This window comes from Bactrocera neohumeralis, chromosome 4 (genome assembly GCF_024586455.1).
Source record: "Bactrocera neohumeralis isolate Rockhampton chromosome 4, APGP_CSIRO_Bneo_wtdbg2-racon-allhic-juicebox.fasta_v2, whole genome shotgun sequence".
Classification (NCBI taxonomy): domain Eukaryota; kingdom Metazoa; phylum Arthropoda; class Insecta; order Diptera; family Tephritidae; genus Bactrocera; species Bactrocera neohumeralis.
In genome coordinates, this window is record NC_065921.1 from 10,013,373 (window position 1) to 10,039,620 (window position 26,248).

The 26,248-nt window shown below is 34.8% G+C and overlaps 2 protein-coding genes across 2 annotated transcripts in view; one reads left to right on the forward strand and one right to left on the reverse strand.

The window, feature by feature from the left end:
- The window catches only part of LOC126754776 (sialin), a 441,635-nt gene that overhangs the window by 408,350 nt on the left and 7,037 nt on the right, over positions 1–26,248 (reverse strand). The window lies entirely within an intron of this gene.
- LOC126754792 (protein late bloomer) overlaps positions 34–26,248 on the forward strand; it is a 28,696-nt gene continuing 2,481 nt past the window's right edge. Inside the window, exons 1-2 of the mRNA XM_050466915.1 lie at positions 34–121; positions 757–846. Coding sequence (XP_050322872.1) covers positions 787–846 — 60 coding nt within the window. The 5' untranslated portion in view covers positions 34–121; positions 757–786. The remainder of the gene's footprint in view (positions 122–756; positions 847–26,248) is intronic.

The window sequence follows — 26,248 nt, forward strand, 5'->3', positions numbered from 1 at the left end:
AGCAAAAGTAAAGTAAAATTATTAGCGGCGGCGGCGAAATAGTCGCGTTGGAGGTGTAGGTAGTTTCAGTCTATTCGCGTTTGGCGCCGTTGATGGTTTTCCAATTCGCTAGCATTTCACGGTAATAACGGTTTAGTGTGAGACAAATTCAAATTTTTTTTCAGTGAAATGAATTTTGCGCGCGATTTGTGTGAAATGCGATAAAAAATACTCAAAAACTTCTATGAAAATAGTTGCAACAGTGTCTAAGTGCTTTTAGAGATAAGCGTTAAAGGGGCCATCAGAGCGGGGCATTGCGTGCTTAAATGGAACACTGTGCGCTCTGTTAGCAAAGTGCAATGCAAATTTATGTGAATTCTAATTTCGTTTGCTAATTTTGGTTTTTGGAAATTTGCAGAATTTCAGTCGAGAATCGAAGCAAGCGCGTTTCCGAAAATAAACACTGGTGGACAATGGACATTCGTATGGACTTTCGTGCATATATAGTGTAGAAGAGTGGCAGGCGTTTAAAAATATGCCGAAATGTACGAATTTTCCATTCGATTTTGTCATCTTTATTTGTGTTTTCACATTTTGCTCGCTTTTCCGCGGTGTTTACTTTGCCAACTTTGATGTGACGGTTTCTGTTTTCGCCGATTTCGAATGTGTACACATACTGTGTATATAATTGTATATAGTTTTCGACGAACAAGCGCCGCGAAATTTAGAATTATTTCGACTTTACTTTCATTTCAAATTTCTTATTTTATTTTTTAGTGAATTGTAAATAAAGAAATAGCAACAAGCATGGCGTGTTCAACAAAAACTCTGAAAGTATTTTCTTTGATTTGGGATATCCTCTATGCGGTGAGTAACTGAAAGTGAATTGTTTAATTTTTTTGTAATATTTTATGTTTTGAAATATTGGTTTCAGTAATCACACTTTTTACTTTCAATTGAATCGAGCTCTTTTATCATGACAGATAGTTTGACAGATGTCAGTGACACCAAATTGTTAGTTTTTTTAAAGCAACAACAGACCGTGCTATTAGGTTATGAATAAATCTTTTTTACACATACTTTTTTTTTATTTTCTCAATTTTAAGTGACAATATTCTCTTTTCTGTCGTCTGATCAAATTTAGTTTAGTAGTATATCAAATCAATTCAAACGCGGGACAGTCAAGAATGAAGGGTTGACACACTTGTTTCAACCTCATATTCTTTGTCTTCAGCAAATGGCTTCTATTGGCTTCTGCAGATGGCGTCTGTTGTTAGGGCGTGGACGCTAATGGGGCAATGGCCCGATAAAAACCCCAAAACAAGGGTAAGGCTAGTCGTACTGAGAGCTAAGAGATCACTCGATCTCTTGCGATCGATTTTGGGCCAAAAGGTTTTTGCGACAGCGCCTGCATCCGTACCAGTCTTATCGCAAAGACATTTATAGCGAGGTTAGGCACTCTTGAACCAGCCCTGAACGCACTGTTAATGAGCTCAATGCTAGTATCGCCGCTCTGCTATTTGAGTGGATGGTCACTTCTCTATTGCTACCTCCATTGCTACCTTAATGGCTCCAATCTCGGCCTGGAAGACACTACAATAGTCAGGAAGTATGAAATTGGAGTTGATAGAGAGATCCTGACAGTAAACTCCTCCATGAACCTTCCCCCTATGCTTTAACCCATCCGTGCAGAAGATCACTGCCCCTCTCCTTCAACGGTTTCTTCCGAGAATGAGGCAGTTTCCATGACCTTCATTTAATGCTTTTTGCCACTCAATTACTTGTGTTCCTGATTAAGTAAATTTACTAAAAAAACTTTTGCAAAACTTCCAACCATTCCGTAGCCGTGATTCCATTGGAAACCCAAAAATTCAAGTAAACTCCATGGCAAAAATCATTAACAGTGAATGTTTTCGCAATTTTATTACTTTAAGACATCGTCTTTAGAACTATTCTTATATTTTGTAGCAATCAGTAACCGTTCTTTTTTGGTTTTTTTAATTTAAAGTAAATATTTTTGTTGTTTTCGAAATTATATGTGAATGAATAAAACTATTTGTTTAAACAAGGTGTGATTTCCGTACCTAATTATATTAATTTACATACAAAAATAAACTTTTATAACACTCCCTTTCACAATGAATACAGCCTTACATGAAATAAACAAAAAAGGTTCTAAAAATTAATTTGCGCGGGCGTATGAGTAACGTTTGGGCCTACGCACTTACACCAACCTTAATAAAAATCTTCGTTTGTGTTTGTGTTGGTGTGTTTGTCTATGCAAAAGGCGCGGTTTACTGCCGGCTACAAGCATTGAAGGTGTGTTTGTAAAATAAAATAGCAGCTACTTATTAAAATCTGTGAAAATAAATATATTTTTGTAAATTAAATTATTTATATTTTATATAAGCGCTGACAAGCAATTAGAAACGCTTGATGAAAATCGACTTCACAGTGCTTGAGAACAAAATATATTTACATAAAACGAACGGTAATATAACAGCGCAAACTGAAATTACTTCAATTAATTTGCATAACCGCATAAAACTCCGCGCATGTGTGTGTACGCCATGGCGTATGGGTAACTTACCTTCACTGTCAATATTAAACGGCGACTGCAAGCGCAAAGTGCAAAGCTATTAAATTGCAACAGTTGCGGTACTAAAAAAATATTGCAGCGCTATATGAAATACAACAACAACAACAATAATAATAACAACAACAATAATAATAATAACAACAACAGCATCAATAATAACAATAACAACACCGCAGCATATTATAAGACACATGCAAAGCAGCAATAGAAAAACGATTAAACAACAAACAACAACAAATCAACTTATGCCAAGTAGTTACAAAGCTTTTACACCACGCTGTGTATTCATGTATGTGTGTGTCTTAAATGTGGCTTGTCATTCTAGCAGCGCGATCATTGACTCAAGCCACCATTCATTGCTGCGAGTCAAGCGCTCGCTCGTTGTTTCATTCATTTATTCAGTTGGTCTGTTGGCGCGTGCTATTTATTTTGAGTTATGTACGAGTATTTCGAATTTACACACCTTGACGTGTCAATACAACAAAAATAACAACATAAGTTGGTCGAAAACTTAAAAACAAAAAGCAATAAATACTAAAAACATTCGGAAAACTGCAGGCGCTCAAAGCAAAGCGTGAACAAACGTAAACAAATGGGCGGCAAACAAATGCCGCTTATGAAAATTAAGCCCCAGACATACAAGTACACATCTACACATACCATACATGTATGTGGCTGGCTTTAAATACACCGCTGTTCGCTGCGTGTGCGAGTGTGTTTAATTGCTGTTGTTGTTGCTATGTGCACTTCATTTGTTGCGATTTTTCGGTTTACTTTACTTTGCTGAGCAAATGCCGCTGATTTGTTTGACTTGCGGTTAAAATTGCTGGTTTTGGTATTGTTGCTGTTGTAGTTGCAGAAAACTGTAAACTTACGAGGTGGGCGCAACTGCAGTGTGTGCTGAGTTCAAATTACACAACTGTCTATTATGAAAAAGCGTATATACACATACATAGTATATTTGTAAAGTTGTAGAAAATACATATGTACATAAATATGTATGTATATGTATGTACTTACTGCCCTACGAGTATGCACGTGAGCTTATGACACCCGAATACGCCATAAATTCCACGGAGGCCAAGTACTAAGGTGGCATATACATATGTATATATATATATGTGTGTGTGTGTGTATATGCCTAATTTTATTCGTACTTTAAATGACGCAAAATGTTAAGGGCCAATATTTGGAAAAGCTGTTTACATATATAAATAAATTACTGTAATTTGGTGTTTTTTGATTTTCAGGGCTACTTAAAAATCTAAATCGAGCGTGTTTATAAAATTATGCTGAAGCGCTTTTATTTACAATAAATTATTTTCTAATGAAGGTTTTGCAATTCGGCAGAAATAGCGTCTGATCAAAATTGACCCGGACTGACATTTTTTGTTAATGAAGCAATACAAGCATGTTAGTGCGTCAGAGGAGAGTTTCGTGGTCATATTTATAAACCAACGTCTATAAGTGTGATGAATGTTTCCTTCCTATCCAAAATATTAACCAAAATCTGTTAAGTCGACCCATAAGAGTTGTTGAAAACCTCTGTTATCTCTCTGATGTCAACGCGACCAACAACTATGAATTTAATTAATGTATGGTTCCAAACCTCATACATCGTTTTTCCACAAATATGCGGGTCTTTTGGTTTAGCATTGACAAGCTTTCTACCCAAAATTTTAATCAAAATATTAACTAAAATATTAACCAAAATCTGTTAAGTCGATCCATAAGAGTTGTTGAGAGCCTCTGCTATCTCTCTGATGTCAACACTATGATTTTAAAGCACTGTTTTTTTAACTTCTTCGGTGTTATAGTCATTTTCAAAGGTAAATAAAGGATTCGCATTTTCTCAATGATTCTTCATGACTTTTGCCGAGTGCTTTGAGTCACTCAAATACTTAAATATGTTCATAATAAAGTAGACTCTCAAAAAAGTACTTTTAAAATGATTCTGTAGTCGTGATGCTATAGGGAATACAATATTCAAACAAATTCCTGGCTGATTTTTGTTTTTCCATAGAAAAAATCTCTTGGCCAACTTTTCGCGTTGAAAAAAAATACCTGCGAATTTTGGTTCACGTGTTCAGCTGGAACATACACTATCCTCTATTGGATAGAACTGCATAGCTTTGTTAAAGCCACACCTTGCAAGTAGCTTTTTTCGTAAACTATCGCTTTAAGCTTCTGTGATTCGCATATTTACCATAAATTGTCATTGTCTCTGCTTTCTCCTGTTAAAAAAAATAGGGAAAAAAGAAAAAGGATGTTTAGACATCACTGATCTCAGACTAACTCAATAGGAGTAGCATTTTTTTGGCTACTCATTTTGGTATGTATGCCAAGGAAGACAAGAATTTTGTTTTTTTTTATCAATTACTCTGAATTATAGCCAAAGGTCTAACCTTTTTGAGAAAATGTTTCAAATTCGATTATTGTAAATCTTCAGTTGACCTTTCTCTGGAAGAGAATTTCTATGAAAAAATTTATTATTGCTAATATTATTTAATCTAAATTAATAACTATTATTTTTCTATCAATAAAGAGCATTGACTTTTGTTTGTTTTTTATAAAGATACTAAATGTGAAATCTGATTCTGAAATGTCAATACTTTTCACATTAAGTATACGCCACGTCCTCTATTTATTCAAACTCGTTCAAGTCAGCATACTGCCATTATTGCATAATACACTCCCAATTCTCATGTTTAATTTGCACACTTTATTGTACACATTTTTGCACTCAATCGTATTTGCAAGTCTGCCGTATCTTCATGCGTCAGTCCCCTACTTTCGAGTTGAAGTGGTTTACCTATTTTGAAAGCTTAGAAAAGCAGAAATTCATTACGTCACTGCAAATATGTGTTTAAAATCATTACAAATTTCTACTAAGTGTGCTCTTTTGAAGCATCTATGCATACATATATTCGCTTGAGTATTGCTGATAGCTCTTGAATTATCTCTGCTTTTGCGAAATTATTTACTTTTGATTAAAAATTTCACTTAACTAATAATAGTTCGCTTATCTTGTAATTTTTTGTGCTTTTTTTTGTTTGACCCAGATTGGATGAGTATATTATTATATATGTAATTTATAAAAGTATAACGTAATGTTCTAAAAATCGAATTTAGTATAGTAAATTGTAGTCAGACAGACTACATTTTTGAGTTTTCGGAAACAGTATAATAACAATAAATTTTTTTTTATATTCTTTTTCTTCTAGATTTGATTTTAAGGTTTATATTTTTAGTATATTACAAGTATGTGAAACATTCCAATACTTCAAATTGATGAATCTAGGCCAAAAATGTTAATAACATTCTTAGTATAATGTAAAGTTTGTATAAGTAGAATAAAATACAATTGTTTATTATAAAAAATATAAATACTTTAGCGAGAACATAATCACAACATTATTCGTTTACATTATGCTTATAAACATATACAGACCTTACAACTTTTTTACATGATAGACCAAACGCTTTTTCTTTTCGATGGGAAATTTAAGGGCACATTTCGTGTGATCGGCTAAACAAAACGTAATTTTTGTAGAATGCTAAAATTTCGACTATATGCTATAAGTATTTATAAAAAATTATTGAAAAATTTACACAAAAAAATAAAAAAGAAAAATATTTCTTGTGGGTTATTCGCTATTTTTCCAAGGTACTAAAAAGACTTGCTGCAGTGATTGCGGCCTACGCCATGGTTGAAAGCAATTTTTAAAAGTTAAATAGTACTATAAATATTACTGCTATGAATTGAAATATTGGTAGTGGAAAAAGTCGTCGTATTTCAAACTTCAACTAATTTTTTTCTATATGTACAATGAACTAGGTACATCAAACCAAATATATATCATTTTGATAGAGCACTTTTTGCCATTTTTTCGCTAGACACATTATTCCATCAGGGTTAAACTTTTCTGGTTTCTCGGCGAAAAACTGCAACAAGTAATTTTCACAGGCTTCTCGTGAAGCCAACTTTACTCTATTAAGGGACTTTGCATTGACCGAAACAAACAGTAGTACGATGGTGCAAAGTCAGAGCTAAATGGTGGATGCATCAAAACTTCCCAGCCAAGCTCTTCTAGTTTTTGCCGAGTCATCAAAAATGTGTGTGGTTTAGCGTTGTCCGAATGGAAGACGAAGCACTTTCTATTGATCAGTTCTGGCCAGTTTTTCCGATTGCTTCAATCTCATCAGTTGTTAACAGTAAAATACAGAATCAATCGTTTCAGAAATGATTCGATTTCATTTCGTTTCAACAAAGAATAGCAGATGTTAATTCGATCCATTGAATTTTCTCAGAAAATTCATGTGGTATCCAAACATCGACTTTCTTTTTGTGGTCAGCCATCTTTAAATGGTTTAAAACCGTTTTATCATGAATGTTAAGTTCATTAGCAAGGTCATGGCTGCTTATGAAACGGTCCTGGTCAATCTTTTCCCTAATTTAATCGACTTCTTCAACGATAGGTCGACTAGAGCGAGGTGCATTTTTCGCATCGAAGTTTCCAGAACGGAAACGAGCGAAGCATTATTGTGCTACACGAACTGATACAGCATCGTCTCCGTAAACTTTACGAATTTCATTGGTGGCTTACGTGGCATTCTTCCCTTTTTTCCCGAATATAATTTTTTTTGGATAAATGGAACTTAAAATCTCACCTTTCCAACATTATATGGTATGACACAATGCGATTGGTTGCACTGGAGATAAACGACAAAATGAAAGTCTTTTTCGACTATCCAATATATGACTTTTTACCGAAAATATGGGTAAAAGTATGAGATATATAATTGAAATTCAGAGAGAATCCTTTCATGATAGTGGTCTGGGTGTTACAAAAGCTGAATGTTTTCAGTAGATGATTTTTTATATAAAGTAAATGTTTATTATTTTTGGGCAGTATACTAATGGTTTAATTCTACCAGAATTTAGGATTATATTGCTCCAAAAATTTAGGAAATTATTGTAGTTACTTAATTTTATAGATTTTTGTTACCTCAAAGTTTAAATTTTGAAATTTCGCTAACGAAGTCATAACTCTGTATTATTTATTGTTTAAACTATTGTGAAAGAAAACCACAGTGATCTGGTAATATCTGGAAATATTAAACAGTTTTTACTTAATGTGCTCAAATTGGAACAAATTTCCATTTTTTTGGCAAACATCTGGTACAAAATACACACACATCAACTTGAACTAGTCTTTCCAAAATAAAACTACTTTCAATGCCAAAATATAATGAGTAAAACAGATAGAAATAAAAAAACTAATAATTTCGAATAAAACATCCAGCAGCTTGATAAGCCATTTGCTCCACACGAATTGGAATAGAAATGAAAAGTAATGGAAAATAGCTAAATTTCATATGTTAATCGGTACAAGTGCTAACAACTGATAATAAAACTAAAAAAATTTAAAATATTACAACAAAAATATAATAGTAAGACTAATAAATAAAAATAAAAAAACTAAATCTCTGGCCCCACGAAATATCTCTTTTTTTTGTATTAACTCTGGCTCCACTCTATATTTTTTTTTTTGTACTATTTTGGCTGTTTTTCACGCTTTTGCCGCTGACAAATTCTAATATGTATGCATAGCCACTTGTTTGTATATAGAAATTTATATAAACATACATACATACATATTTGTGTGGAATTATTGCTGCTTTGAGCCTACGCATTTTCTTGGCGCTACGAGCTTGAGCGCCCCCCGCGATGCGTCGTTGCCCAAACGCCATCAAATGCCGTCAAACACACACACGCACATCCATTTGCGCACAGTTAGACGCAATGTGGCATTGTCTCAAATACTATTAACATAACAAAAACAAAAAAGCGAAGAATTTTACTCAAATTTCGTCTAAGTACAACAACAAGAAGAAAACAAAATTATTGACGTGAAAAACAAAAGCGTTTGTTGGTGTCGGCAGATTGGTCGAAATGGAAAGCGTTGATGTCATCACTGCGGCTGTCTGTCGGTGTGTCTCGCCAGCACGTCTTAAGATTGTTAGAAGCAACATATACTATTTGTATGTATGTATATACTATATGTATGTATGTTTGCACATAATACGCGTGTAAACATGCGGGCAACCTGTAATGTAATTGGCCTACGTAATAACAACAAGCATTTTATTTAATGTTTATATTCAATAACTTGGCTGAGCCACCAGCAGGTTGCCAATGAATTCTTGGGCATCTGAGTCACTCTATTGAGTTTGTCAAATTTTTATCAACTTTACTTTTTCGGACAGAAAATGAACAATACATGCTTTTTATGAATATGTGTTTTTTTGTACTATATGTAATGATTATAATAAAATTTTCTTTCAATGCAGATTATAATAAAAATTTCTCCGAATGAAGTTGCCACATATATGTAAACAAATAAATAACTTCCGAAAAAAAGCTCGAAATCAATAAATCAAATGAGAAATAAGGAATAAACAAATGAAACTGAAAAAAAAGATGGTTTCAAAATTTAATAACCGGAGTTGCCAACCTTTTTGTAATAAAAGTTAAGGAAAGCAAAGGAAAGGAAATTAGAGTGATTAAAATGTTAGTATTTAAGTATATGATAAATGATCATTATTAAAAAATTTATGCCAGCATTTTTTTATAATTTTAATAGGGTTGCCACTTATTTTTAACAAAATACTAAATAAAATAGTGTAAATAATTTATTAAGTGAGAAAAAAATTTCGAAAGTGTAGCAAATATATTTTTCGAAATTGCACTTTTCTTTGAATAGAAAACATATAAAGAAAATGTTGAGTAGTTAAGATATTATTAAATATAAAACACCTTTGGAAAATTTTTTGCAACAAAATATAGAAAAAAATCTTGAACAAACAATTTTTTGGAACAAAAATCGATACAGGGTCACCATTTATTTTTTACAAAACCTTAAAAATAAATTTCAGATACAGAGTTGCCACAATGCCAAAGAAAATAAAAAATTTGGCGATTAAAGTTGGGAAATTGAAAATCTCAGAAATTTATTCAAAAAGAATTCGGTAGGGTTGCCATTTATTTTCCATTAGCTTTTTAATAAAATGTATGTACTTATAGAAGTGATTTATGGAGCACACCCGGTCGAAAATAAAAAGAGTATGTGACCTGGTCTACGGAAAGGGGGCTTAGGTGTCAAAAAAAAAGGAGAACAATTAATGAGATAACGAGAAACAGTTTGTTTAACAGCTTTTCCCAGAAAACTAGTTTTCGCACGTTAGCTCCCTTTTCGTAGACCAGGTCACATATATTAAATCATTAATTTTGATATTTATATCTTAAAAAGTACCCATACTTAAATGAATATCTCAAAAGTTGTATAGTTATAGCTTCTAAAGAAGCCGCTCAGTTCAATCGGTCACAACAGCATTAACGCATTTTCCAAAACAAATGATTCGATCACTATCAAATTTTTTCAGATCAAACATCGAGTTTTGAGTGGCCAAAAACAACTAAAATTATGGGTAAAATTCAATTTTTTTCAAACGCCGCCTTTGTTCGAAGTTTTTGACTATATGTCCTTATACAAAGAATATCTTCGAGATCAGACTGTTTTGTTTGTGGTAGACCTTTTTCAACACCATCGAAGTTCACATATAACTCGAAGAATATTTAAATTTTACTTCTTAACAGATTTAGAGAGTTGCCAGCATGTATGGAATATAAGATTTTTAAATTTTAGAGTTTAAGAGTTTAATTAAAATTATAATTAATTAAACTCTCTAGTAAATATAACAAAAATTAAGAAACTGATAAGAATAATTTGTAGAACTTTAGATCATTGTGAGCAGTGCTACCAAACATATTTATTTTGTTTAGGTATTTCAATATAAGTTACTTAATATAATATTATATTTTCCTATAAAAAGTATATACATATACAGTTAATCCGGACATGGCCTAATCCGTATTTCAAAATATATTATGTTTCTCTATCCGTATTCTCTAAATCATATTTTATTATTCACTACATTCGTATTTTCATGTGATTTAATAATAAACTAACAGAAATTTATAAATATTTTTTCATAATACATTTCTGATATGTCAATTTATATTCCGGATATAAAGCGGGCCTCCTTTTCCATTTAGTCCTTCTCTTTCAACTCACAGATAAATCTTTCTCGTGTTTATGTGAGCTCCAATTTAAATATTTGGAAAAACATTTTGCAATGTTTTCTGTGTTTTTAATGATTTTTATTATTTCGCTGTAGATATGTTTATTTTGGCTTGTTTTTGGGGTGCGAATGTTTTCGTTATTAAAACGTCGGATATATTTCTTCCACAATACATTTTCGCAAATAAAATGGCAAACGTAAATAAATAAATATATTTAAATAAAGGAAGTTGTAAAATGTGTGCTATTACAATACTTGATATATGTACATACATATGTATATGGAGCTATTTGAATACACACACTTGAAAATTTATAAAAAAGTAATAGCAGTATATAGCGGTTATGTAGAGGTTATTTGTTTCTACTTCTGAAGTTATGCGTCACGCTGTTTGCTTTGTTTTCCAACAACTGTGCGCTACATATCAATAAAAATAACGGAAAAAATCTCTAAAGTAAACGGTTGCTATGCCGACCACGAGATGCTTACGAGATTTCAGACTCCATGCAAGAGGTGGCTGTCTTTAGCAGCACACCACACAACTACACACCAATACAATTTATACTCGCATGGAGTGCGTATACGCACTGTGCGCTGTGATGGGCACAGACAATAATATTTGGGTTGGTCCCAAGGTCATTTTGTTATGACTGTGCCGGAGGAAATGTGTGTTTATATTTATATATATTTATATATATACACTGTGTATATATTTGAACGAATTAGAGTTTAGTAAAGATCTTTTTAGTGTTTGAAATATATTTTAGAGGGCTTAACAAGCTTATCAGCCATATTCGCTGTTGTAGGCGATTAGTTAAATTAGTTTAAATGCAATTATGAATGAAATTCAGTTCCGCATTGGTTAATAGACAGTCTTGACATATGTATTTGAAAATGGTCAATTGAGAAAAGAAAACCAAATCCAAAATAAATAACTCAATAACACCTGTGGTACATATGTTGCAAGCTCCTACACTTTTAAGACAACAACATGCGTAGGCGACTTTAACAGTATTTAGCGGCAATTATTTACCAATTCCATCGTCGCGTACAAGTGTTGTTTTGAAATTCAATATATCAACATAATTTTGCCATTTGTTTATCACACAATAGCGGCGCCAAATGTGACGTCTGTGCTTAAGTCCAACAATTGGAAAAAAACTTATTAACTTTCCTAAGCATTCATCAATATAAATATATGCACGCATACATACCGACACACTTTTTTGCATTGATAAATGCTTGTGTCTTTAAAATGTATATTTATGGGTCCAATGTCTGTGTCAAGCCATAAATTTTGAAGCGAAACAAACGTCAACAATCAACGGGCATTTAGTCATAATTATGAAAATTAATATGAACGCTTTATGAAGTGTGTGAAGCTTAACAATGGCTTATCAGGAAGTATGTAAACAGTTATTGCTAAAAGCCATTGTTGTGCTAATACAAGTTTGCTAATAACACAGATTAGCATGATAATGGATTACAAACGACGTAAGTGGAGATGTAGTGGAGTTAAATACAAATATGTTGTTGTAAATATACAAGAAAAAAAGGTTAACATCGTTTGCACTAAGCTATAATACTCTTCACAGATGTATTTCGCGTAGCATGAAAGTGTATAAGAATATCTTTTTCGACTTTGTTAGGTATTTGTGTTTTACTAAAGCAATCCGATCGATCAATTTTCGTTAGGTCAGTTGATGTCGGTGTTTGTATGACAGCTATATGCTATAGTGGTTCGATATCGGCCGTTCCGACAAATATGCATATATTTGTGATGCAAAGGACGTGTGTAAAATTTCAGATCGTTATCTCAAAAACTGAGACAGACTAACGTGCCTAAATCGTCTCAGCTCTTCACGCTGATTAAATATTATCACTTATACCTATGTAGTATGTATGAGTGTGCCATAAATTTGGGACCCGTAAAAACAGCCGCAAATAAAAAGGAAACAACAGCCTCGTACGAGAGATCCGCTTTTGATGACGACCCCGGCAAAGGCACTAAGGATTACGATTTAAGAGCATGCAACTGGAATGTCCGGTTCCTTAATTGGGACCATCTGCCCAGCTGGTTGATGTCCTCGTAAGAGTTAAGACTGACATCCTCGCCATCCAAGAAGTGCGATGGATGGGACATGGACTGAAACGAGTAAGTCCTTGTGCCATTTACTACAGTGACCATATAAAGAATCGCAGATTCGTTGTGGGATTCGTAGTGAAAGAGAGACCCCAACGCCGAGTCTTGGTATTCACCCCGGTGGATGAACGTCTGGCCGCAAGCCACATTACAGTGAAGTTCTTCAAATATATCGGTGATTTGCGTCCACGTCTCGACGACATAGTAGGATGATGTGACCAAAGATGTCTGCTATGAGCGCTTGGAGCGCACCTATGATAGCTAGATACGATGTCAAAATCCAGGGTGGGCAAAGAAGGTATCTTTGGTACAACGGTTGGTAAATTCAACTTCCATGATCAAAAATTCCTAAATGGGTGGAAGCTGATCGACTTCGCTGGGCCCCGACATATGATTATCTGTAGTACTAGATTCCAGTGTAGAAAAATTCATCAAGCAGTCTGGCTGTGTCCGGAACGAAAATCCACCAACCAGTTCGATTTAGTTGTGATAGACGGAAGACACGTCTATAGTGTTTCAGACGTGCGTACGCTCCGAAGTCCTAACAGCGACTCCGACCACTATTTTGTTGCATCCGCCTCTGTCAGCCGAACGATCACTATTCGACTTGCACTCCCGCCTTCTCAGAGCGCTCATCAGCAACTCGGTATAAAGGAACTGTCGGACGGCATTTCAAGCTCCCTACGTAAAGCTCCAAACGAAACCATTGGTTTTCGAAAATGCAAAAGAACAGCTAGTGCGATGAAGAGTGCCGTGTTGAAGCGGAGAGAAATCAGACTGCCTATCTAGCAACGTTGCAGCTGCTTTTTAGATGTGACAAATCGCAGCAAAAATCTTAACGCCGTAATAAATGTTAAAGAGATGAGTGACGAGCAATCAGCTGTACTAAATCAAAGAGATTAGTGTAATAAGGTTGACCTAGTATAACATAGTGAGTTTTTAGCCTTCAATTAGTTATTCACATATTTTGCGGATAATGAATAAAAGAGTCGAGTTTTTCTTTTTTTTTCTTTTTTTTCAAGTTTAAATTCTTGACAAGAGAGTGTGAGCATAGCTTAAATATATCTGATATAAAAGGTGATATCTGAGATGATCTCTTTACTTTTCAGTTGAATCTACTTTGTTTACTAACTTCTTGTTGTATGAAGAAAACTGTCTATCGGGCGTGTTGGACGCATTATGTACTCCTACTTTAATATATCCATGTCAATTATTTTGAAATTATTAGAAGTAAATACTTGGGTAAGTTTTTCTGTAAGTTCAACGAAATAAGTTATAACTTACATACAAATTGTTTAATTACCACAAATTTAATTGCGACAGTAATAAAAATTTGAAACTAAATGGGAGAGAAATTTGTTGTAATTAGATCTATGCGTCCGATATTTTACAAAATGCGCACAAAGTTATATGGTTACAAATAAATTAATTAAGTAAATATAAATTTTTATAATTCCCGTTTGCATTACAGTCACGTTCGCACATGTAAATGCTAACCTAAAAGGAAAAACATAAAAATTTTACAAGTAAGGCATAAGTGAAAAACAAATGTCAGACACCCAAAAGTGATTCGGGAAATAGCTGCAATTGAAAATGCGAAATATATTTATTGTAGTAAAATATGTTGTTTATATTCGAATAATTTTGGTTTTGTAATATGGGTGGTCTCTAGAGTTACAAAATCGATTTCGGGAAACCCTTTAGCACTGGAAAGCGGCCGAAATCATTGATTTTTGTAGTTTACGTGTGAAATCGGGTATGGCAACATAGTTAGTTATAGTTAGTATAAAATTCCACTGAAGATATTCTGCAAATATTGACAGTAATTCTTTAAAATCTACGATGTTTTTTTATTGAAATTTGAAAATATGAAAACTCTCTATTTGCAGAGGACTCTTTGTATAGGACTTTGACTCTTACTATATGATCTCAACATCTCTTATAGATTGAACGAACACTGGTTGGTTAATATTTTGGGCACGAAGCGTCTCAATGCTAGATTCGTCCCTAAATAATTGAATGTTTTGCAAAAATGATGTCGAGTGGAAGGCGCTAAAGAAATGGTTGGCAACGTAGCTGAGGACCCTACATTAACAAACTACATTCATTCATGACTGGTGACAAGACGTTGGTTTATGAATATGACTTTGAAACATCTCTAGTGAATGACGCTCTAAAAAGTGTGTCATATGAAGTGTATAGAAAATTGAAATAAATATTGGTGTCTGTAGGTCAGTCCGGGTCAAATTTGATCATATGATATATCGAAAATATCGGATTGGAATAAATGTTAGTAAGCCTGCTTTGGCTGAGGAGCCTATTTTAATGGAGATAATAAATATTTTTAATAAAATAGATTAGTCCGGGTCAAATTTGATCATATGATATATCGAAAATATCAGAGTGGCATAAATCTTTATAAGCTTGTATTGGCTGAAGAGCCTATTTTGTGGACGATAATAAAGATTTTTAATAAAATAGGTCAGTATGGCTCAAATTTGATCATATGTTATATCGAAAATATAGGCTAATTTTTAATCATAATGAAATTATTTTATTATTAATGAACTCGTTTAATGTAATAATGTAACTTAGGGCTTAAATATGTAATGCTCCCAAATTTAGCCTTTCCTTTTTTTTTTGTTTGTATTTTAGGAATTTTCGAAAGCACGTTTTAAGACTGAGCTGAGAGAATTACCACATTATTGTTTGAATACTTATGTAAAGAAAAGTTTTTTATGAATTTTAAGCGATAAAATTAAAAATACCAAAAAATTTCTGGCCGGTATTGCAAACAGCCTTAATTTATTGCACTCATTTGGATCGACGATAAAACTCCTAGCGTTCCTATACCCCCAAAAAGATTGAGACTTGTAGTCAGAAACGCCAGACCTTCTATCCAAACAAAAATATTCATTAATTCGAATGATTATGACTTCCCGTCTCGGATTTGCATAAAGCTTGGACAGAGATTCGCCTGACTGACCTTTACACTTGGCAAAAAATATCATTATATTTTATTAGCAGTCAACCAATTTAGTTGGAATTTACAGCATATTTGTTTATGTTTAATCCACGAATGCACTGTGGAGTTTTGCACATCACACACAAAGGCACACCCGCGCACTTGCGCTCTCCTAGCAGACGTCTTCGTTGCGCTGTGGGCGACGCTGAGTCAATTGGTGGGTTGTTATTCAGTTGGGCACGTTTGTTTACAATTTGTTTAAATTGTTGTAATTTATTGACATTGCCGCTTTTATTTGTTGTTGTTGCATATTTGGCGTGCACTTGGAAAAGCGTCGCGCATGCCAACCACACAAAACTATAAACCTAAATGCAGTGGCAACAACAACAACAAATATCATTCTTTTCATATATGTAAATCAGACGGCTGACTGACGAACTAACTGGCAAACTGAGTGATTGACTGATTGACAAGCGCATGTATTTAAATATTGGCAAAAATTTCAGAAGACATACACACACACGCGCATATGTACTGGTTTGCAGCTGCTAATGTGCCTATTGGCGGCATGATTGCTGGCGCAAAACCGCTAAGCGTTCCACTGCCGCTGAAAGGTACAATATTTATACTCGTGCAACTGTGCCGATCTAATTTCGCGCTTATTTTTGCCACTTCACTGTTGTGGCATTCACCAAAGTGTGCCAGAAAGCCGCGCGTGCCTTTTCAGTGCAAAAAGCGTGCATTGCACGTACTAGGTCTGCATTAGGGTTGTTAGTTGTTTACAAGATTTCCACAAACAGTGGTTAAAATGTGACTTCAATGAAAAATGAGGAAAAATGGGGAACTCGTAACGTCGACTCATTAGATGTTGTCATTGTCCATGGCTCTTATAGAGTTTTGCCTTTGTTCGTCGAGAGAGGACTTTACTTCTCAATTGTCTACTCAGTCCGAAGTAGCACCTGTTGAGGTTGTGTCTTCTCTATACAGCTCTACAACTATAATTTTGCAGCAGTAGGTTGAAGAAGTCCTACTATAGATAGTCGCCTGGTGTGAAACCTCGTTTGGTATCGAAAGGCTCGGAGGTGTCCTTCCCGATCCTGACTGAGCTTTTGGTATTGCTCAATGTCAGTTTACACAGGCGCATTAGTTTCGCGGGGATACCGAATTCAGACATAGCGAAATAAAGGCAACTCCTTTTCGTGCTGTCAAAGGCAGCTTTGAAATCGCCGAAGAGGTGGTGAGTGTCGATTCTCGTTTCACGGGTCTTTTCCAAGATTTGGCACATGGTGAATATCTGGTCAGTTGTTGATTTTCCAGGCCTAAAGCCACACTGATAAGATCCAATCAGTTTGTTGACGGTTGGCTTTAATCTTTCACACATTATGCTCGATTGAACTGTATATGCGATGTTGAGTGGGCTTATCCCACGGTAGTTGGCGCAGAGTGTGGGTGAGTGTCTTCCTTTTTGTGGATTGGGCAGTGTACACATAAATTCCAATCGTCGGCCATGCTTATGTTCGACCATATTCTGCCAAAAAGCTGATACATGGTCCTTAACACTACCTCGCCGCCGTGTTTGAATAGCTCGGCCTACAATTCATCGGGCCCCGCCGCTTTGTTGTTCTTCAGAGGGATAATAGTCATTCGAACTTCTTCATGGTCGGCCAATGGAACGTCCGATCCATCGTCATCGATTGGATAATCGGGTTCACCATCTCCTGATACTATGCTTTCACTGACATTCAGTAGGCTGGAGAAGTGTTGCCTCCATAATTTTAGTATGCTTTGGACTTCAGTCACTAGATCAAGAATTCCGGCTATATTCTTTTTCCCATTTTAATATTTTTGTTTTATAATTTTTAGGTAAAAAAGGTTTGGGCGCATATTTTGTTTTGGCTTTATCTGCGAATTGTCGAAAAGTTCGAATAACCGATTGAAAACTAAAAGCTTTAAGATCTGTCTTCAAGTATGCCAACACTTGACTGGCATAAAATGTATGAGAAAATGCTCACCCTAGTACAATTGCACATAAAAAGTTCCTATCATTCGCGTGACTCATGGCGGCTTTGTTGCATTTATGGTTGTTGTTAATTTTAAAATATTCTGAAATCTTTTTCAAATGCGCGCATCCGTTTCACACTAATTTTCTTACATAAACACACAACTAACTAGCGAACTTCTGCAAATATACTCGCATATGTATTCGTATAGATGTGTGTGTGTGTGTGTTCGTGTCTCTTTTAATTCAGTTTTATTTCACTAGTTGCAGCGTTTAGTTTTAGTGCTCGTAAAGTAATTGAGCACAAGGATGGGTGCGCTTTTTTATCAGCCGCATAATCTTCATCACTTGTCTTTACTAAATATAAGTATATGTGTGCATGTGTGTATGTAAATTTACATATAAATGCATTCCGTGTTTACTCATAGCACAAGCTCTGTGATCTTGGAAAATGAATGCCCATACCAGCCAGCGGTGAGTTAAAAGTGCAGTGGGCAGGCCAATAGTGGAACTCAGGGGTGTTTTTAAAGTTTTGAGTGCAAATTACTGGGTTTTTATTCTCTTTGTTGCAGTCCAGATGGAGCTATGCTATTAGTCTCAAAGAGAAGGAATAACTTTTATCAGCACTTTGGTTGAAATTATGACCTAAATAAGAAATACTGGACTATCAGATTGAAAAATGAAAGATAATCAGTTGACTAGTACTTTGCACAATACCATTTTCATTGAAACCCTCGTCCATATTACTGCTTTTAATCGATTTTTTCTCTTTCGAAATCTTTTTTCTATAAGCAGGAACACGTAGTAATCACTCGGTTGACTATTGTATTGATGCGGAAAAACCTTCCAACAAAGCTATCGCAATTTCCGGCGAGTCACTACTAGCGATGTGTGTGGCCTGGCGTCATCTAGATGGAACACAATTTCTTTCTTTTTTGCCAAAGCTGGCCACTTTCGGTCCATTCCTAGACGTCTAAATGCCCTATCAAATATACAGAAAACCAGTCCTGACAGACTATTTTGGCATATTCACCGTTTGCGTCAACTCACCGTGATTTGACCAAGACTATTTTCATTTGACGTTGTCATTCGTGATCCACTTTTCATCAAAATTGAAATTTGAAAGGCTTTGAAAGCGTAGAACATGAAAAAGTCTCTTCGTGAGACGTTTAGCGTGTGAAATTATGCGGCCATTAACTAAGAAAATACTAGTGATGTTATTTTTTAAAACTGTGCAGTCATGAGGAGATACCTTGAAGTATTTAACAGACAGTATGTGTAGTTTTTCTTGAGAACTAGAAATATGCTCGTACGAACTTGTCAATTTACCTTTCATAAAGTCATTATGACCATATTTTCGATATTTTCAGTTTCAATTCGCATAGCGGAGATTTCAAATGACAGCTGTCAAAAGCAATGAACTTATGGGAGATTAGAAATGAGATTAACTCAACAATATCTTTCAACAATGTTCATTTTAAATGTTATTCACTGTACATATTCACAAAGTACATACATAAGTATATAAGCATGTTTGTATTTAAAATTTACGTAATTTTCAGCAAAAGAGCGGAGACTACTAATAAGAATTGCACTTGACAGCCGCCGTCATCACTTATTGCTCTTATCTAATCACTATATTTTGCGCTACTCCACGCCTTTCGCTATCATGCAACGATTACTGAATCATTTCTAAATTAGACTTTGCCGCCTTTGCCATTTTCAACTTCGTACTTCGGCAATTTATTGTGCCTCTTTGCTAATTTCGATTTTTTCGCATTTTATTTGTAACTAATCAATTGGCTACCGCAAACACTTATGCCACCTGCCTTTTAGAAGATGTAGTAGGTGTGTGTGTGTGTCTCTGTGCACATTGCGTGACATGACAGCTAATAACTCACAGAACTAAGTGACCCATGATTTATGGTCATACAAAGCGTCACCGATTCTTGTTGTTCGTTGTTCTGATTTTTAATTAAATCAATTTGTTTAAGTGATTTCAGTGTCACTTGTGGTGATTAATAAGAACAAGAGCGCAAGGAATATCAGAACCGAATAATTGAAAAGATCGACAATCTTTAATTAGAGAGCAGTAGTTAAGATGCAGATGAACATCATCCAATCAATAGGACAAACACTTCAGTCTCCAAAATAAATTACTTTGCTCTAAACTCACTAAACCCTTTAATTTCAACTCAACCCCCGGTAAAAGTGTAAGTTTCCAGTTCTTATGTAGCTAAGCAAGTCTTCTTCTTTACTAGCGTAGACATCGCTTACGCGGTTATAGCCGAGTTAACAACAGCGCGCCAGTCATTTCTTATTTTCGCTACGTGGCGCCAATTGGAGATTCTAAGCGAAGCCAGGTTCTTCTTCACCTGCTCTTTCCAACGGAGTGGAGGTCTTCATCTTCCTCTGCTTCCCACGATAGGTACTGATTCGAACACTTTCAGAACTGGAGTGTTTTCGTCCATAAGGACGACATGGCTTGGCCAGCGTAGCCACTGTCTTTTAATTCGCTAAACTATGTCAATGTCGTCTATTATCTCATACAGCTCATTGTTCCATCGCATGCGATATTCTCATTTTTGTTCGTCGATAAAGAACTTTACTTCTCAATTGCCTACTCAGTCCAAAGTACTACTTGTTGGCAAGAGATGTTCTGCGTTGGATTTCGAGGCTGACGTTGTTGTTGGTGCTGATTCCAAAAAAGACGAAATTATCTATAACTTCGAAGCTATGACTGCCAACAGTGACGTGGGTGCCTAGTCGCGAGTGCAACGACTGTTTGCTTGATGACAGGAGATATTTCGTCTTATCCTCGTTCACTACCAGACCCATTTGCTTCGCTTCCTTATCCATTCTGGAGAAAGCAGAACTAACGGTGCGGTTGTTGAGGCCTTTGATATCAATATCATCGGCGTACGCCAGCAGCTGTACACTTTTCTAGTAGATTGTACTTTCTCTGTTTAGTTCTGCAGCTCGAACTATTTATCTTAGAATCACCACATGTTTCCTGATCCTTATTTATAATTGTATTCAAAATCATACAATTGTTATAAGCCTAATCTGGGATGACTTTCAGTGCTTTGAGTGAATGACTTTCGATGGATTTGCCAAATCTTGAAGCTCTGCGCTGACTCTCGTTTCGAGTTTGGCCAAAAAGTCAGTCACAGTCATGGTAAAATGTGCGTATTATTCTGATGATAAATTTATTACTTTTCAGCAAACAAACAGTCGTTAGCGACAATTGTCGTAAATGCGTAAAAACGACGCATGGAATTTCTGATTGACCGTTTGAATCTGTGAAACGAGTTCACAGTGAACCATATTACGGTATTCAAAGACAACGATAAGCATCACTTTGATTTTTGACCTAGGTTGTTGAACTGTTCCGACGTCGTATTCATAAATTCATGTCTTGTCTTATGTACCTTATAAAATTGACTCTCCAAAACACTTCTACAACATTTTTAGCGATGCCATAGTCGCCATCCCATTGGAAACAAAAAATTTCAAATTCGCTTTTAAATATTTTTTCCAAGGTAAAAATCGTCAGACAAACTTTTCACGTCGTAAAAGACTGCTGCCAAACACACACATTTGGCATATAGAGATAAAACTTCACACGAACATATCAAAAGGTTATACCTATCTAGGAAAAAATTGTGTCGATCGGTTTTTGCACGCAATTTAAATTGATCAATCCGGATCAAAATTTGTCATGTGGTATATAATGAGTGTTAAGAGAAAATTCTGTTTTCTCTGTAGAGAATTATTTGGAGAAATCTTTTCTAAGTTAATCTCTGATGTATATAAAGGGTCATCCATTTCGAGGTTGCCCACTTTTTAAAGAAAAATCACAGAAATGATGATGATTCCAACGGCCCACAAACCACAACAAATGGTTGTTTTTCTGGACAAAATGGAAGGAAAGTTATTTTTTTTTTTTCAAAATAAGGATTATCTGTTACTTTAAGCACCGCATACCTTAAAACTCTTTTCCAGATGATTAAATTTACTTAGGAGAAAAGTATATATATATTTTTGAGTCACTTATGTGGTTTTATGAAATAAGTATTATATATTTGTCCTCTACTTCACGTCTAAGTTCTATGGTTACCTTGTGATGTCAATAAATTGTTTGCTAATGTACTTTTAAGCGATTATTTGCTATCTCTCAGTACCTACGCATACAAAAATAAACGTGTATGTTATGTTTGTAAGCATGTATGTGTGTTTATTGTATATGAGCGCTCTTATCGCTGAACTCAAAACAAACAGTGACGCGTAGATTTCACTTTTCTTATCACCACAGACAGCTTTAGCCTTAACACAGTTGCTGAAAGAAGAACCAACTCATTTACTATGTAAACATGCACATATATACATACTTATTTACCTAAGGAGTATACTCTATTTTATTACTGGAAAAAATTTACAAAACGCTTATGACTACACTTGCCCCCGTTCTACATCGTATGAATAGTTTTAAGACCGCGTTTGTTTGCCTCCGTAGATTATATGATCAGGCGCTTTAGCTATTATGTAAGACTGCCGCATTTGTTGCTAAAATTTGCAAAAGGGAAAAGTAGAGTATACTATTTTAGCGATTAACCTCAGCACAGCTAATTTATACACAAGATTAATGGAAAACTTATGAATCTCCACCTACACCTCCACCCTGTTGAACTGGTTCTAATGCAAAATGCCTTTTTTCATTGCACTTATTTCATTTTGAAATGACATTTTCGTATTTATATTCGCTCAATGTTTCTTTGTGGTCGTAAAAATGCAAAATTGCCATAAAAGTATGAATAATTTATTGCAAATTGTCTATTTTTATTTATACCAAAAACATTTTGTTTATTTGGTTTGTTCGATTTGTATAAACGCAAACGCAACAATTCGATTTTGTTATAAGGTTGCCATTTGGTTGATCAACTATTGTTGGTATTACCTTTCAAGTGTGATTGAAATGAGTTTGTCAAGTCGAAGTTTCTTGATTAAACCCAACTAGCAACTGTTTGTTATTGAATCATAACTTCTGTTCAAAAGAATAAAATTGAGAACTTTCTAGGGAACTATTAGGAAATTGTGCCTTATATTGATTCATCGATAAAAGGCGAAAATATAAAAATTAATTTCAGGATACGTTCGACATCAATCTTTTGATACCATTGCAGTTCTCGATAATCAATTATGCGTGGTCTCCATTTCTAATTTTTTGGACATTTTTAATGTTTTTAGAGAGTTTCTAAATACTATTAAACTGAGAGAGGGTAAATATGGGCCGAAATATTTTTTTTCTGGGTTAGTATGCCTATCAATGACATCTGTCCCAAGTGTTTATCAAAATAATCATTAGTGTTTAGTATACGCTTGCCTTGCTGAAGTACATAAAGTACTTTCGGCGATTTTTACGATGATTGAAATTATTCAACAAAGAAGTTTTGTCCTCGGAGTCAAATTTCTGATGCCAAGAGGATGAGAATGTTGGAAAAAGCCTTCAGTGATAATTGTTTGTCGGGAATAAGTGTTATTGATTGGTACAAATTGTTCAAAGTGGGTCGAGAACACGTTGACGACGAGCCACGTCCAGGACGGCCACCAACATCAACTAATGAACTACACGCCAACAAAATAAAGCAATTTGTGCTTGAGAATCGATGAAACGGAAGGATCAGTAAAATCTATTTTGAAAGATTTGTGTCTCAGAAAAGTGAAAGCACAATTACTTCCAAAATCACTAAAATTTTTCGGAAAACAGCGTCGCGTTAACGTCTGTGAAACAATCATTTTCGACTACCAGGTTGTCATGAAACTTATTATTACTGGCGATGAGTCTTGGTTCTATGCTTACGACCCGGAAACAGACAATCAATTGGCCAAATAGCGTGGCAAAGCTGAGCCGAAGCCGAAAAACTAAGTCAAAGTAGATAAAAATCAAGGTTATGTTGACAGTTTTCGTCGATTATCGAGGCGTGGTGTAGTCCAACTGCCTTGCGACCGTCAACAAGGCTTACCATTTGAGTGTTATGCGTCGTTTGCGCGAAGCTATTCGTAAAAAGAGACCGGATTTATGGGTCGAAATCTCTCGGTTTTTGCAACACAAAAATGCACCGACACATACTGCATTGATTCTTCTGTGAGTTTTTCGCCAAATTTCCCACCAATATCGTGTCGCAACCACCGTTTTCGCCTGATTTAGCTCCGTGAGACTTCTGGATATTCAGCAAACTCAAGCGACCACTCCGGGGAAACCGTTTTCAGTCAATTGTTGACTTTAAACGTCAATCGCTACGCGCAATGAGGGCTATTCCGGAAAATAACTTTAACAACTGTTAACAACGAGGATTGAAAAAAAAAACGTTAGCACAAACAAAAGTCTTACTGTTTTTTGCCCACCAATAATTTTAGGTTTTTTCATCAATTCAGGACCTATTGGCTTTTAGGCATCCTGGCCGGTTGTATAATTCTTCTTTTATTAAAATGGCTGCAACTTTAATATCTGTTATCCGATTTACATGAAGTGAGCTGTGTTTGAAAAAGGTGGAATGTATTTTTAACACCGCAAATTTTCAATAGATAACGTTCCATACGTTTATTATAGGTATGATTTAAATATAATGTTCGTTTATTTTTGGGACACACCTCGTATATTTTCGTATTCTCACTAAATATTTCCTGTCACCCAAACCGCGTTTCCCATTCCATATGAAGATTGTTTGCAAAAAGTTAGAAGTTGATTTTCTGGAAACCAAAATTTGGATTTGCTTCCTTATTTCATTATTTATATTGTTTTATTTTCATTTTTTTTCTATGTAGACACACTACATTTTGTTTTATTTTGCATTCATAAAATATGATTTTGCATGGAAAAAAATGTCACAGTTTTAGCTTTGCACTCATTTGTTAGCCCAATTTGGGTATTACTACTCAATAAATAAAAGCACTGTCGAAAGTTATTGACTCGTTCAAGTAGGTTGACATATATCAAGTCCACTAAGTGGTGACAAATATGGTAGATTTTATTATTTGACTAATATATTCGTGAAATGAAGTCAGTTTTTATTGGGTGGACTAATGACTTCATTGAACAGCTATGTATTGTACTATGTTTTTAAATTTATTTAAATATATCTTTGCAACTATAAGCAATTCTGAATTAAGCACTTTTTGTTGTAAATGCGAGTGAAGTTATCTCTTTGAACGCAAAGTTGTTGTTGCCAGGCGTTGTTGGTTTGCTCAATATTTGTCCTCAATATTTATTTTCTTAATGAAATATAAACGAAATTGTCATCTATTTTAATCAAATGAGCTTCAGCATAGTAAATTCAACAAGTGGAAGCGTAACTCAAAATTGCTTCTTTCAGAGATAGAACTAGTATTTTCTGTATGACATAAGGTCTAGTAAAAAGAAATTCCAAATTTATCCAATAGGTATTAGAGAGTTAAAATTTTGTACTAAAAGCTTTTTTGATTGCCTGATTGGCTATTGCTGGACACACGTTAAATATGGATACCAGACAAGAGAAAATATGTCACATTTTGAAGTTTTTCTTTGGTAGAGGCGAAAACACGTCATTTTGGTTTCATTAACTTCATTCCGGTAACTTTGATGTTAAAGATTCACCACCCTCTGGAAGGCCAGTTGTTGAAAATAACGATGAAATATAGTATAAGAAATCTTTACGTCCGACCAACATCTCAGCACTTTTTCGATTGTCCAGGTGCTAGACATTGTACATAGAACCTTTTAAATAAGACTGCATACAAAACGAAACTCGATGTATGGGTGCTATACGAGTTAACGAAAACAAAAAAACGAATATCAATCTTTGATTCATTACTGGAACAACAAAATCGAATTCTTAAGCGGGTGATTACTGCTTATGAAAAGTGAGTCACTTACGATAACGTCAGATTATATGGTCGAATCGTTTGGTTGGGAATAATGTACTTTGAAGTCCTTCCCTACGGTCACACTCTTAAATCGAATTTTGTACTGTCAGTTTTATCAAATAGGAGAGGAATTGTGTTCCATTTGGACAACGCAAGGACACATTCATCGTCAGAAGCTCCGGTAGCTTGGTTGAGAGGTTTTCATGTAATCCGAACCTGGCACCAAGTGATTAGCATCAGTTTCTGTACATGGCAAATGATTTTGCTGGCTTAAAAATTCACATCAATAGAAGCTTATGAAAATTATTTGTCCTAGTTTTTTGCCAATAAGGACGAAGGTTCCTATGATAGTGATATGATGAACTACTTTCAAAATAACAGCAAGTTATCGGACCAATCGGTGCATACGTCGGTTGCCTTTTATATTTCGGTATTCGAAAACGAAAACAAATTTTAATTATCGAAAACAGTTTTATTGGTTTTCAAAATATTCTTCATAATACTATATACTATCTA